Source organism: Heptranchias perlo, chromosome 3 (genome assembly GCF_035084215.1).
Source record: "Heptranchias perlo isolate sHepPer1 chromosome 3, sHepPer1.hap1, whole genome shotgun sequence".
Classification (NCBI taxonomy): domain Eukaryota; kingdom Metazoa; phylum Chordata; class Chondrichthyes; order Hexanchiformes; family Hexanchidae; genus Heptranchias; species Heptranchias perlo.
In genome coordinates, this window is record NC_090327.1 from 74274079 (window position 1) to 74288792 (window position 14714).

At 41.4% G+C, this 14714-nt stretch overlaps 1 protein-coding gene across 3 annotated transcripts in view; it reads right to left on the bottom strand.

The window, feature by feature from the left end:
• arfgef1 (ADP-ribosylation factor guanine nucleotide-exchange factor 1 (brefeldin A-inhibited)) overlaps positions 1 to 14714 on the bottom strand; it is a 208260-nt gene that overhangs the window by 95793 nt on the left and 97753 nt on the right. For all 3 annotated transcript variants that reach the window (XM_067980310.1, XM_067980309.1, XM_067980311.1), the window contains 5 exons: positions 14364 to 14598; positions 13620 to 13719; positions 13379 to 13518; positions 11127 to 11235; positions 732 to 933 (listed from right to left, as the gene is read on the bottom strand). In XM_067980310.1, coding sequence (XP_067836411.1) covers positions 732 to 933; positions 11127 to 11235; positions 13379 to 13518; positions 13620 to 13719; positions 14364 to 14598 — 786 coding nt within the window. The remainder of the gene's footprint in view (positions 1 to 731; positions 934 to 11126; positions 11236 to 13378; positions 13519 to 13619; positions 13720 to 14363; positions 14599 to 14714) is intronic.

Below are 14714 nucleotides of genomic sequence, written 5' to 3' on the forward strand. Positions count from 1 at the left end.
AGCGCAGATTCACCAGAATGATACCAGAGCTAAAAGGGTTACATTATGAGGACAGGCTTCTATTCCCTTGAGTGTAAAAAAATTAAGGGGTGATCTAATTGAGGTGTTTAAGATGGTTGAAGGATTTGATATGTAAGACAGAGAGAAACTATTTCCTCTGGTGGGAGAGTCCAGAACAAGGGGGCATAATTTTAAAATTAGAGCTAGGTCGTTCAGGGCTGATGTCAGAAAGCACTTCACACAAAGGGTAGTGGAAATCTGGAACACTTTCTCCCAAAAAGCTGTTGAGCTAGGTCAATTGAAAATTTCAAAACTGAGATGGATAGACTTTTATTAGGCATGGGTATTACAGGTTACGAAATCAAGGCGGGTATATGGAGTTAAGATACAGATCAGCCACGATCTAATTGAATGGTAGAACAGGCTCAATGGGCTGAATGGCCTACTCCTGTTCCCATGTTCCTAAAGTACTTTTGGTATTATTTCCAAGTCCAAGTCCATCAACAACCCTTTAAAAACTTAAAAAAAAAAAAAAAATTGTGAGGCCAATAGATGAAAACTAAATTTTCTTCATTGCAGAATTTGGACAGCATGATATACCACAGTTTGTTTTGATTCAGATCAGATTTTCTTTCCTGTTTCTCATGTCATTAAACTAACAGTGCACAATAAACAAAAATAAAAGCCCAGAATCAATCAACAGATCTATTTGGTTTTGCCAACAGACTTACAGCTCAATTCCTTGTTCAATGATTTCTTTTTGCTGCTTCAAAACCTCATATTGTTCTGGGTTGTCTGCACCAGACGTCTGAGTGCTATAGCTGCCAATCCCCGATGATGCAGTGGAATCCAAGGAATTTATACTCCCATATCGATTTATTGTGTCAGGGTACTTGTTTTCATTGTTGTCTTGTTCTGAAGTTTTGTCTTGGCCTACATCCATAAAAGTTTGTAAAAAAGTTTGGAAATTAGCTACTTAAAAAAAATATAAAGTCAACCTTTCACAAAATGCAATAAAACACAGGACTGCTCTACTCCAGTCTTTGGGTTATTCAGATTGTTACTGTTGACTAGATTTTTTAAAAAATAGCTTTTAATAAAGAGTAATTTTATTTTCTCACTGGAAGAATTTCTGTAAATTCTCAATTTCAATAATCTGATTTTTGAAGGTCAAATCGAACATTATTATTCCCTTTTCTTCAAGATGGAATGCAACAACTGATGGATTTAACAGCAAGCTGAAAATAAATTCAACTGAAGCGAAAGTAGCTGTAGGACTTAACATTTTCACCTTCTACTTGAGAGTCAACAGCTCAAAAAAGTTGAGAGTTTGGAGAATAAAAAAAGAATGCTATTGAACAACAGCAATGTGGTTGATTCTTAATTGCCCTCTGAAATGGCCTAGCAAGCCATTCAGTTGTAAAATCTCGCTAAAAAAAGTCATAAGAATAAAACCGGATGGACCACCCGGCATCGGACCACTAGGCACCGGACATGACAAAGCCAAACCAAGCCCAGTCGACCCTGCAAAGTCCTCCTCACTAACATTGTGAGGGACTTGTGCCAAAATTGGAAGAGCTGTCCCACAGACTAGTCAAGCAACAGCCTGACATAGCCATACTCACAGAATCATACCTTTCAGCTAACGTCCCAGACTCTTCCATCACCATCCTGGGTATGTCCTGTCCCACCGGCAGGACAGACCAACCAGAGGTGGTGGTGCAGTGATATGCAGTCAGGAGGGAGTGGCCCTGGGAGTCCTCAACATTGACTCTGGACCCCATGAAATCTCATGGCATCAGGTCAAACATGGGCAAGGAAACCTCCTGCTGATTACCACCTACCGCCCTCCCTCAGCTGATGAATCAGTCCTCCTCCATGTTGAACACCACTTGGAGGAAGCACTGAGGGTGGCAAGGGCACAAAATGTACTCTGGGTGGAGGACTTCAATGTCCATCACCAAGAGTGGCTCGATAGCACCACGACTGACCGAGCTGGCCGAGTCCTGAAGGACAGACTGGGCCTGCGGCAGGTGGTGAGCGAACCAACACGAGGGAAAAACATACATGACCTCGTCCTCACCAACTACCTGTCACAAATGCATCTGTCCATGATAGTATTGGTAGGAGTGACCACCGCACAGTCCTCGTGGAGATGAAGTCTTCGCACTGAGGACACCATTCAATGTGTTGTGTGGCACTACCACCGTGCAGAATGGGATAGATTCAGAACAGATCTAGCAGCTCAAAACTGGGCATCCATGAGGCGCTGTGAGCCATCAGCAGCAGAATTGTATTCCAGCACAATCTGTAACCTCATGGCCCAGCATATTCCTCACTACCATTACCGACAAGCCAGGGGATCAACCCTGGTTCAATGAAGAGTGTAGAAGAGCATGCCAGGAGTAGCACCCGGTGTACCGAAAAATGAGGAGCCAACCTGGTGAAGCTACAACTCAGGACTACATGCATGCTAAACAGCGGAAGCAACATGCTATAGACAGAGCTAAGCGATTCCACAACCAACGGATCAGATCAAAGCTCTGCAGTCCTGCCACATCCAGTCGTGAATGGTGGTGGACAATTAAACAACTAACGGGAGGAGGAGGCTCTGTAAACATCCCCATCCTCAATAATGGCAGAGTTCAGCACGTGAGTGCAAAAGACAAGGCTGAAGCGTTTGTAACCATCTTCAGCCAGAAGTGCCGAGTTGACGATCCATCTCGGCCTCCTCCCGATATCCCCACCATCACAGAAGCCAGCCTTCAGCCAATTCGATTCACTCCACATGATATCAAGAAACGGCTGAGTGCACTGGATACAGCAAAGGCTGTAGCGCTGAAGACTTGTGCTCCAGAACTAGTTGCGCCTCTAGCCGAGCTGTTCCAGTACAGCTACAACACTGGCATCTAACCGACAATGTGGAAAATTTCCCAGGTATGTCCTGTCCACAAAAAGCAGGACGAATCCAATCCGGCCAATTACCGCCCCATCAGTCTACTCTCAATCATCAGCAAAGTGATGGAAGGTGTCGTCGACAGTGCTATCAAGCAGCACTTACTCACCAATAACCTGCTCACCGATGCTCAGTTTGGGTTCCGCCAGGACCACTCGGCTCCAGACCTCATTACAGCCTTGGTCCAAACATGGACAAAAGAGCTGAATTCCAGAGGTCAGGGGAGAGTGACTGCCCTTGACATCAAGGCAGTATTTGACCGAGTGTGGCACCAAGGAGCCCTAGTAAAATTGAAGGCAATGGGAATCAGGGGGAAAACTCTCCAGTGGCTGGAGTCATACCTAGCACAAAGGAAGATGGTCGTGGTTGTTGGAGGCCAATCATCTCAGCCCCAGGACATTGCTGCAGGAGTTCCTCAGGGCAGTGTCCTAGGCCCAACCATCTTCAGCTGCTTCATCAATGACCTTCCCTCCATCATAAGGTCAGAAGTGGGGATGTTCGCTGATGATTGCACAGTGTTCAGTTCCATTCGCAACCCCTCAAATAATGAAGCAGTCCGAGCCCGCATGCAGCAAGACCTGGAAAACATCCAGGCTTGGGCTCATAAGTGGCAAGTAACATTCACGCCAGACAAGTGCCAGGCAATGACCATCTCCAACAAGAGAGAGTCTAACCACCTCCCCTTGACAATCAACGGCATTACCATCGCCGAATCCCCCACTAGCAACATCCTGGGGGTCACCACCGAAAAGAAACTTAACTGGACCAGCCATATAAATACTGTGGCTACAAGAGCAGGTCAAAGGCTGGGTATTCTGCGGCGAGTGACTCACCTCCCGACTCCCCAAAGCCTTTCCACCATCTACAAGGCACAAGTCAGGAGTGTGATGGAATACTCTCCACTTGCCTGGATGAGTGCAGCTCCAACAACACTCAAGAAGCTCAACAGCATCTAGGGCTTGATTGGCATCCCATCCACCATCCTAAACATTCACTCCATTCACCACCAGCACACTGTGTGTACCATCCACAGGATGCACTGCAGCAACTCGGCAAGGCTTCTTCGACAGCACCTCCCAAACCCGCGACCTCTACCACCTAGAAGCACAAGAGCAGCAGGTACATGGGAACAACACGACCTGCACGTTCCCCTCCAAGTCACACACAATCCCGACTTGGAAATATATCGCCATTCCTTCATCGTCACTGGGTCAAAATCCTGGAACTCCCTTCCTAACAGCACTGTGGGGGAACCTTCACCACATGGACTGCAGTGGTTCAAGAAGGCGGCTCACCATCTCCTTCTCAAGGGCAATTAGGGATGGGCAATAAATGCCAGTCTCGCCAGCGACGCCCACATCCCATGAACGAATAAAAAAATCACCCACAGGACTTTTTCATAACGTTATCTGGCAAAACCTCCTTATTGCAATGACTTAGCTGCAAAGTGGTGTCTTTAAAATTATTAGGAAATTAGAAAAATTATTCAAATATGACAAGTATCTAGGTATCTCAAGAACATGTATTTAAAAATGTGAATCAAAGTTTTAAACCTAAAGCAATTTATTTTTTAAAAATTAGATGCTGAGAATATTCAGTTTTAAATTTCAGCTGGTAGATTAATGTATCGTGGGAATTCAGGATTGTATGCTACTCCATAACAGTAGTTTGGCTCTAAAAAAGGTTGTTCAAGAGAAAAATACAAGTTCAGACAATAAGTGATTGTTTCAGTACAAAAACAGAAGCATATAAAAGTACACAAAAGAAAAAAAAAATTCTATTTGACAATTCACATCAATCTTTTAAATTGAAGATAAGTGTATGACAAGTCTACTCATCAAGCTTCTTTTTCTGTTGGAGCAAACACATTTTCACAGGACTGAAATTCTAATATGGCATTAATGTAATCATCTTCGGGTATGAGCAAAAGATGAAGGTGAATGAATGAAGAAAAAACAATGCTTGAACTAAAATGTTGAAGAAATTTGGGATGTACTGGAAAAGTCAGGATATACTCTTAATCTGTAAATCAGCTCCTTTTTGGAATACAATGGCTAGTTCTTCAAACTAAAAAATTGCGCATACATTGCAATACATACATGGTTCATCACCTACATCAGCTAATAGAATTCTAGAGTCAATAACAGTACACAAAACTAAAAAACATCAACCAACTAAAATCTACGTTAACATGTGAAACACTCATATGCAACACCAATCCTACTAAAGAGGTCCAAACTAAAAAAGCTATATTTTTTTTACATACCTGCCCTTCCTGATTAAGACAGCCATTAAGGAATAGTAAAATATGGATGTCATATTAAAAACAGAACAATTTTAACTAAGTAATTAGGTATGGATTTATATTAAGAGTGGTAAATGTTTACTGTAGTCAATAGAAAATGCTCAAACCACATTCTTGCATCTTAAATATTTACTAGAGAATTCAGGTATGAAAGAAAAAATATAACAAAAACAAACTATCGTGTGAGAAAATGAGTATTTTTTGTATTCAGCAACATGAAGGATATTGTAGTCATGATCTCATGTTACCATCAAGTACACCCAGCATAGCTAAATGCAGAGTACAGCTCCCTCTGCTCTATGTGCTTCAGCCCAACCTAAGCAGAGTACCCACGACTGAACTAGTCGCCCACCTCAATCGTCAGACCTTTGTGATTAACAAATTATAGCAGTTTTGTTCTGGGAGCCCATGCCCACCAGAAGCTGGATTGAAACTGACCAAAGTCATTTCATATTGGACCTTCTCAGCCAGGTCCCATTAATGAAAGACCAGTGTCCGCCCACTGCACTGCCCAGATCCTCTAACACTTAAAATATCAAATTAAAAAAAAAGTGACATTCTTAACCTTTTCACTAATTTCTGGCCACATGAGCAATGTGTTCAGCACATAAATGGTGCACAGAACTACAGTAAATAACTTTTATTCAACTACATGGAAAAAGATACATATTAAAAAACAGAAAATATATTTTTTTAATCCTAAAAGGTTATACTGAAAGTTGAAAAAAATATAACCACTATTACAGACATACCAACTCTCAAACGTTCAACATGTGCTAGACACTAAAATCAAAACAGAAAACGCTGGGGAAGCTCAGCAAGTCAGACAGTATCTGTGGAGAAAGAAACAGAGTTAACGTTTCAGGTCGAAGAACTTTCATCTTAGTTCTGACAAAAGGTCTTTGACCTGAAATGTTAACTCTGTTTCTTTCTCCACAGATGCTGCCTGACTTGCTGAGCTTCTCCAGCATTTTCTGTTTGATTTCAGATTTCTAGCATCCACAGTATTTTGCTTTTGATTTAAGTACTAGACACTGCTCTGTTCCCAGGGCTCCACTGGTTAGATTATGAGGAGAGATTATATAAACTAGGCTTGAATTCCCTGGAATATAGAAGGCTAAGGGGTGACTTGATTGAGGTTTTTAGGATTTTGAAAGGCACTGATAAGGTAGATAGAGGGAGACTTTTTCTGCTGGTGGGGGAGTCTAGGATAAGGGGACATAACCTTAAAATCATTCAAGAGAGAAGTTAGGAAACACTCCTCCATGTCAAGGGTGGTAGAAGTGTTGAATTCTCTCTGACAAAATGCAGTCGATGCTAGCTCAATTAATAATTTTAAATCTGAGATCGATAGATTTTTGCTAGCCAAGGGTATTAAGGAAAATGGAGCCAAGGCGGATGGATGGAGTTCGGATACAGATCAGCCATGATCTCATTGAATGGCAGAACAGGCTTGAGGGGCTAAATGGCCTACTCCTGTTCCTGTGTCTCACATTCACATGTGGTCTGATTCATGCTTTAACGGCAGAAGGTTTTGCCCATACTATTAAATACAGATGAAACAGCTATATAAGACTATGCCCATTAATAATCTCACTTGTCAAATTTTGAAAGTTGACAACTGATGTCGAAACCCAAATTTTACCCATGTAATTATGTAGCTACTGAAATCACCTGTTTCAATCAGCAATCCTATTTAGTGCAGAAAAATGTGTTAAAAAAAACCATGAAAATTCACTTCAAAATGATACATTCTCTTTTAATTCAACCCCTAAGAACATGCAATTTATCCTTTATAAAGTTGCAGCTCACAGTGACTAAGATGGATTACTTTTCACTATTATTTTGTGAAATGCAAAATTTTCTTTCCCCAGTGAACTTTATAAAATATGCATTTCATGGTATGTTACAGCACAGGAGACAACCATTTGGCCCATTATGCCTGTGTCGATATAGACAATTACAGCAGCAATTCCTGTTTCCTTAACGGACACTCTTCGATACATATAGAAGTGGATTTCCACTATTAAATTTCCATGTGCTCCTCCGGTGCCAACCCTTTCTATAAATATTCTGCTAATAACCATTTTGAATATTATGTTAAGTTTCTCAAAGGGAGGAAAGTAGGTGAATAAGTGGAATGTGTGTGGTATCCTAACTTGCACCAAGTCCGGATCACCCTGTGCTCACCGATCTACATTGGCTTCTAGTCCGCTAACGCCTCAATTTTAAAATTCTTATCTTCGTCTTCAAATCGTTCCATGGCCTATCCCCTCCCTATCTCTGCAGCCTCTTCCAACCCTGCAGCCCTCCGAGAACTCTGCGTTCCTCCAACTCAGCAGTCAGACAACAACTTGCATTTATATAACCCTTTAACGTCGCAAAGCGCTTCACAATCAAGCAAAAAAACTGACACCGAGCCAAAGGAGAAGACATTGCAACAGACAGCAGGTGACCAAGAGCTTGGTCAAAGGGGTAGTTTTTTTTTTAAAAGGAGAGTATTAAAGGAGGAGAGGTGGAAAGGCTTAGGGTGGGAATTCCAGAGATTAGGGCCTAGACGGTTGAAGGCATGGCCGCAAATGGTGGGCGAAGGAAGTGTGCGATGCACAAGAGGCCAGAGTTGGAGCAATACAGAGTTGGAGGAGGGTTATAGGGCTGGAAGAGCTAACAGAGATAGGGAGGGGCGATGCCATGGAATGATTTGAACACAAGGATGAGAATTTTTCATTTGAGGCACTGGTGGATCGGGAATTAATGTAGGTCAGTGATGGGTGAACGGGACTTGGTGCAAGTCAGGATAAAGGCAGCAGAGTTTTGGAAGAACAAATGGATGCCAAGTCATGGGAGATATTAGAATGGCTGATCAAAAGTTTGGTCAAAGGGGTGGGTTTTAAGGAGGGTCTTAAAAGAGGAAAGAATTCCACAGAGTGAGAACTCGGTGGCTGTCGGCACAGGTACCAATAGTGGGGAGAAGGGAGCGGGATGGACAAGAGGCTGTAATCAGAGGAATGAGGAGTTTGGGGTGGGGGGGTGTTTGCTTGTTGGACTGGAGGAGGTTATAGCAATGGGGAAGGGAGAGGCCATGAAGGGATTGAACACAGGATGAGTTTGAGGTGTATGAAGGAAGCCAATGCAGATCAACAAGGACAGGAATGATGGGTAAGTGGGACTTAGAGCGGGATAGTTTACTGGCAGCAGAGTTCTGGATGAGCTGAAGTTTACAGAAGGTGAAGGATAGGAGGCCAGCCAGGAGACCACTGGAGTGGTCAAGTCTGGTGGTAACAAATGCATGGATGAAAGTTTCAGCAGCAGATGGGCAAAAGTAAAGACAAGATGTGGGCGATGTTATGAAAATAGCAGTTGGCAGTCGTTGTAATGGAGAGGATATGTAGTCGGAAGCTCAACTTGGGATCAAACAGGATGCCAAGCTCATGAATAGTCTGGTTCAGCCCGAGGCAGAGACCAGGGAGGGGACAGAGTCAGTGGCAAAGGTATGGAGCTTGCGGCAAGGATGGGCTGAATCTTGCTGGAAAAATAATGACGTGTTAACTACGCAAGCAGTTATCAATGCGCAAATCGGCCAGTAAGTTCAGAGGATTAAGAGATACGCCATGAGTTGCGAATTTCCAGAACTTGCTGGACGATTTACGCCACTCCGCCGTTTGCTTTGCACAAACGACATCTCGCCCTTAGCCTCCCCATTAATTTAAAAAAACTTACTGGATTTACACATTAATTGCCCATTAAGCTCGCCGCAGAAAGTTACGGCTAGAACTTAACGGCCGAGTACCTTTTTAACGATGTGATAATTGTTAATGCAATGCCAATCAGCCTCTCTGGCCCAGAAAGTGATCAATTTAAACTGTTCAATCTCATTTTTGCATGTAGTAAATTGTTGTTTTTTCTCTCTTTCTTAATGCCTCTCTATTTCTCTTTCTGTATGTCATTTGACTAATTCACCCTCCTGCTCCGTTGTTTCTTTCTCAATCCTTAAATATCATTGGTTAAGGAGTTACACTGTTGGTCCCGCCATTCACCAAGGTCCCAGATGCCCCATTGCCCTCGCCACGTCGTTATAAGCTCACACTTCCAGCAAGTTACAGCACAAAAAAATTTCGAGCTGGAGGGTGCAGGAAAAAGTCTAACCACAGGCGTACGCCGCAAGATGCCCCGCTCCAGCAAAATCTGGCCCAATGGCTTTGGTCTTCCCAATATTTAGCTGGAGGAAAGTGCAGCTCATCCAAGACTGAAAGTCGGACAGTTTGATAGTGTGAAGGAAGTGGAGGGTTGAAGAGAGGTGGTGGGGAGGTGGAGCTGGGTGCCATTAGCATATACATGGGAGCCGATCCCAAGTCTATGGATGAAATCACCAAGGGGCAGCATGCACGTGAGGAAGAGGAAGGGGAAGGGACCAAGGATAGATCTTTACGTGACTCCTGAGGTGCAGGGTGGGAAGAGAAGCCATGGGTAGAGATGGTCTGGTTATTATCAGATAGACTAAGAGTGGAACCAAGCAATAACAGCCCCACCTGCCTTGGAGGAGCATGGTGTGTTAATGGAGCATCAACCATGTCAAAGGCTTAGGAGAGGAGGGATAATGCACCAAGGTCACAATAAGACGGAATGTCATTCATGACTTTGGTAAGAGCCATTATAGTGTTGTGGGTGGAGCAGAAACCTGACTGGACAGATTCAAACTGGAAGTTGCGGGAGAGATGGGCAGAGATTTGGAGGCTGCAATATGTTTAATGACTATGCTGAGGAAAGGACGTTGTAGAGGGGGCAGTAGTTTGCAAAGTAGAGGGGTTGGTGGGTTTTTTTTTGAGAAAGGAGGGGGAAAGTGCCCGAGGAGTGGGAACCATTTACAATTGAAAATGGCTCCTCACCCTTGAAGGCCCTAACAACACTGTCAGGAGCACATTATATTGAGGTTAATGCAGAAAATGCCCTCTTCTAGTACTGATGAAGTAGAAAAAGCAGCAGCATTATTATAAGAAAGCACTGTTTTAAATAGAGATACCAACTGAAGTCAACACCAATATATATTGGTGACACCCCAAGCAAAAAGTAAAACAACAAAACCAAACCCTGACATTACAATCAAATGTGAGGATTTATTCACCAAATGTATTTCTGCAAGGTTGAAAAACAAATGCCAATGGAGACTGTGTGCAGTGTACATATTGGAGTCACCAAAAGCTGTTGTGCTGTGTTCACATGAGCACAAGAATTAAGAAAACATCTTGTTCTTGTGCATTTGCAATCTGGCAAATCCATTTGCTTAACTGTGAAACACTTCATCTGAAGGAGAAAACTACATGATATTTATAATAGCGCTTGGCATCATCATCACACAGTATTTTTCAGTAACTCTACTGGATTTAATTTAAGCTTGCAAAGTCATTAAATCTGATTCTGTTCACACAGCAGTGCAATATACTTTGTGGTATCAGATAATTAAATTATGTCTTGCTGCTCAATTTCAATTACCTTTGAACAACACTTTAAATCTAAAATGTGGGAATGTGTATCCAAACAACTTTTCCTTTCTTTGTATATGGACTTTTTGCTGAAAGGGTGTAATATATTCAATTCAAAGATTCCTATTTCAGAATTTAATATAAAGGCAGAAATATATTGGACGTCTAAAAATGTTTTCCTGTAGTTTTACTGGATTCAACTCCAAAATTCATACAAATTCAACTTGTTAAATTCTAATTAACAAGCTGTATCTAGATTGGATATTTACCTTATTTTGTACAACAGAATGATCCAATATCTTCTGCTAACCTGTACTACAAATGCATGTAGATTTTAACAAATAAATGAAAAGTCAACAGCCAGAATAAAGCAAAACAATCCTACCAAGACTGGTCTGAGAGTTTGGATTCACGTACAGATCCTTACTCCACTCCACCATACACTTCAAAATTGAGACCAAGCACTCCAAGCCCTTCTTCCTGAGACTCAGCTCCTTAAAAAAACAATTTGAATGTTTATCAGATTCTGACAGTGAGTAAATTAAGGCATTGCATTTTTACTTAACATGTAGCTTATGGGGGAAGGAAAGAGATTTCCTCTGTGTGTTATAAGTCACTCATTTATAAAGAACACATTTATGATTTCTCTAGATATTTTTCTGCCTCCCCAAGCAGCCACTTCATGAATGCCTCACGGTTTCATCCTTGCCCCCTTGTATTCCTCATCTACATGATGCCCTTCTGTGTCATCATCTGGAGAACAGGAATAAGCTATCTGTGTGCTGATGGCACCCAGCTCCACTTCTCCGCCACGGTGTCATCACTGTGCTGTCTGACTGCTTGTCTGACACCTAGCCCTGGATGAAGCAGAACATTCTCCAACTTAACATTGGCAAAATCGAATATTTTGTCCACAGATCCTGCCAAAAACTCTATGCCCTAGCTTGATTCCATTCCCTTCTTCAGCTGCCTTTCACGGCTGAACACGACTCAGTATCTCGTGTGACCCTGATTCATCAATCACCTATTTCCACTTCCGTAATATCATCTCCAACACTTCTGAAACCCTCATCCACACCTTTGTCACTTTCAGGCGTAACTTCTCCAACACCCTCCTTGTTGGCTTCTGAGCTCCACCTTAAATAAACTCAAAGTCATCCAAAACTCCAACACCCACATCCTATCCTTCAATAGGTCCCACTGCCCATCTCACCTATCATAACCACCATCAATTGACTCCCTCTCCCACAACACACAATTAAAAATTCACCCTGGTTTTCAAATCCCTCCATTATCTTGCCCCAATCTAACTCTGCAACCTCCTTCAGCCATATGTGCGCCTTCTGCTTCCAGAGTCTGGCCTCCTTTGTATCACCCCCTCCCTCTATTCCACTGCCCTGGCACAGCCATCAGTGAGATTGACCTTAAACTCTAAAAACTATACCTGAATCTCTCTTCCTTGTTAACTCTTCCACATCTTGAAAAGCCTCCTCAAAACTTACTTCTAAACCATGCCACTGATCAGCTCCCTTAATTGTTCCCTTTGTCTGTTTTCACCTCTGTGTTGCATCTAGGGTTGTTATTACATTGAAGGCACCATATAAAGTTTTTGTTGTTATACTAAACACAGTGGAAATCTCCCCTTCAATATCTAATTAGTTACAGGCAGTGAAAAAAAACCACTTTTTTTTTGAAAACTAAACTTATATTCTACTACTAAAAGTGTTTGGTCAAATTGTTAACCTGAACTTTCTGTCACGAAAGTACTTTATAAACAAACATGACAAATATTTTGGGGGGAAAAGTTACCATGCTATCCTTCTCTTATCCCACCATATTATTATTTGTCTTTCATAAAATTTCTGCACTGGTCTTAACCCAATCTCCTCAGTTGGGGAACAGGATTTGATTCCTGGGGAGAGGCTTTGTCTTGATACATCTGCACCTGGTATACTAAGTGGAGTCCACTAAGATGATGTATATGGAGGTTCAGATGATTCTATATATGCAATCTTTGTCATTACAGCAGGCTGATTATTATGCAAATTCCCTCATATTTAATTGCATGCAGTCTAAAGTGATGATTGAAGGAGAAAGCCTGTAAAATTCAAAGCTGTTGATCTGTTGAGACTTGGAACAAAAGCTCCACATTCAAGACTCCCATATTTAGGCCCCAGGGCACCCAAGAATTAAGTGTAAAAAAACCTATGACTAGTTTTCCAAGGAGATCTTAGAAGGAAGCATCAGCCATTGTGCCTAATAAACAAGATAACGTTAACTCTCAAAGATGCTGGAGAATTAGGCATCACAGGTCCAAGCCAGGATCAATGGATAAGTCCACAGGGCACCAACCAACGTTGAAATTTTTTATCTCCACGTGCCAAAGAGAACTACACCAGTGTTGGTTGTCAAGTTCAGGCAGGCTCGCAAAGGCTGCTGCTAACCAGCTTCAAACTGTACCAATTGAGTTCCCACCAGAATGCAGGACTTAGCAATCTACGGCCAAGCTAACTTCAGTATGTAGAAATGCGAATGAAGTTAATTGATATAACGTTAATTGATATAATGTTTCTATGTCCCACTGTCATGAAGTCACCATTAGTTTCATGTTTATATAGATAGAATGTTCCACAGTACCTGCAAAGGGGTCATCCCCAGTTCATGCCCACCCCGTCCTTGGGCTATCTTAGACAAGTCATTAACCAATCTTTCAAAGATGTTAGCAGCATTTAAGTCACAATCGTAATTTACATAAATGTCCACCACACTTTGAGCATCTGTAAGTTCAATCAAGATGAATTCAAATGATTAAAAAGTTTATATTAAATTTCTCAACAATATCAATGTCCTGAAAAATAAGCAATTAAAATAATCATACCTGCACATATTCTGGTTAGAGTCTGAATTACCATCCATTTGTGATCAAATGAACTTGTAGACGTCTCCAAAATATAAAGAAAGATTTCTTTGAAGAATACCTAAAAGAATAAAAACATATAAAGGAAAAAGTTAATACGTTACAGTATTGACATCAAACCAAATCCCAGCTAAAGTTTTTAGTAACCTTTATATATTCTACAATAGTAATAATTAAGGTTTTAATTCTGAACCTTGAAAGCAGTCCAAAAATCAGATGCTATTAATGTAGGAGGATATAAGTACACAACCTGGATTATCCACAGTCAGTAACGAATCTTAGCTTAGCCTTAGCAGTGGGAAGGAGAACGAGGAAGGAAAATCAGTGACTCCTGACCATTCTCACTCAATTAATAACAGCCAGTTTTGCTGTAGCTTGGTTGAGCTCTCTTAGCTGGGTATGGTGCGTGATGCAAGAGGAAGTAGAAGTGAAACAAAGGAAATAACACCCTCAAAAACAGATTCAAATTTTTGTATTCAACTACCCATACAAAACTTAAGTAAACAAACCAATTAAAGCCCTATCTTGCTAATGTAGTTCATGTTATTCGGTACAATAGCTTGAGTTATGAGATATTTATATAATGTGCTACATTTTTGCAAAATAACTGAGCATAAGTGTGTGTACTGAAGTCAAATTACTGAAGTCTACAAGAAGGATTTATTAGCTTAAATTCTAGAACTGCAGAATTTAGCAATACTTTACCTCAATCTGCATCTTAAGGTGAGTCTTGAAGTTTGACAAGAGAGTGAGGAAGATGGAAAGTGACAGCTCAAAAACTTCTGGTACTGAAGAGACACCATTTTTTGATAATGCTACACAAAGATACTGTTTTATTGCATTGATGAACATCTCATTTGTTCGAAAGATCGGTCCAGCATTTTGAAGAATCGACAGAAGAAGCTGCAGTGAAAGGATCTTTGACCGCAATTCATGCGACCTAGAAGAAACATGGGTAAAAATGAACTTTTTTTTTGAAAGGTAGGAAGTGAAATTTGCATAAATTGACATATCTATTATATCACAACAATTTTTAATACAACTGATGTTTGAAAA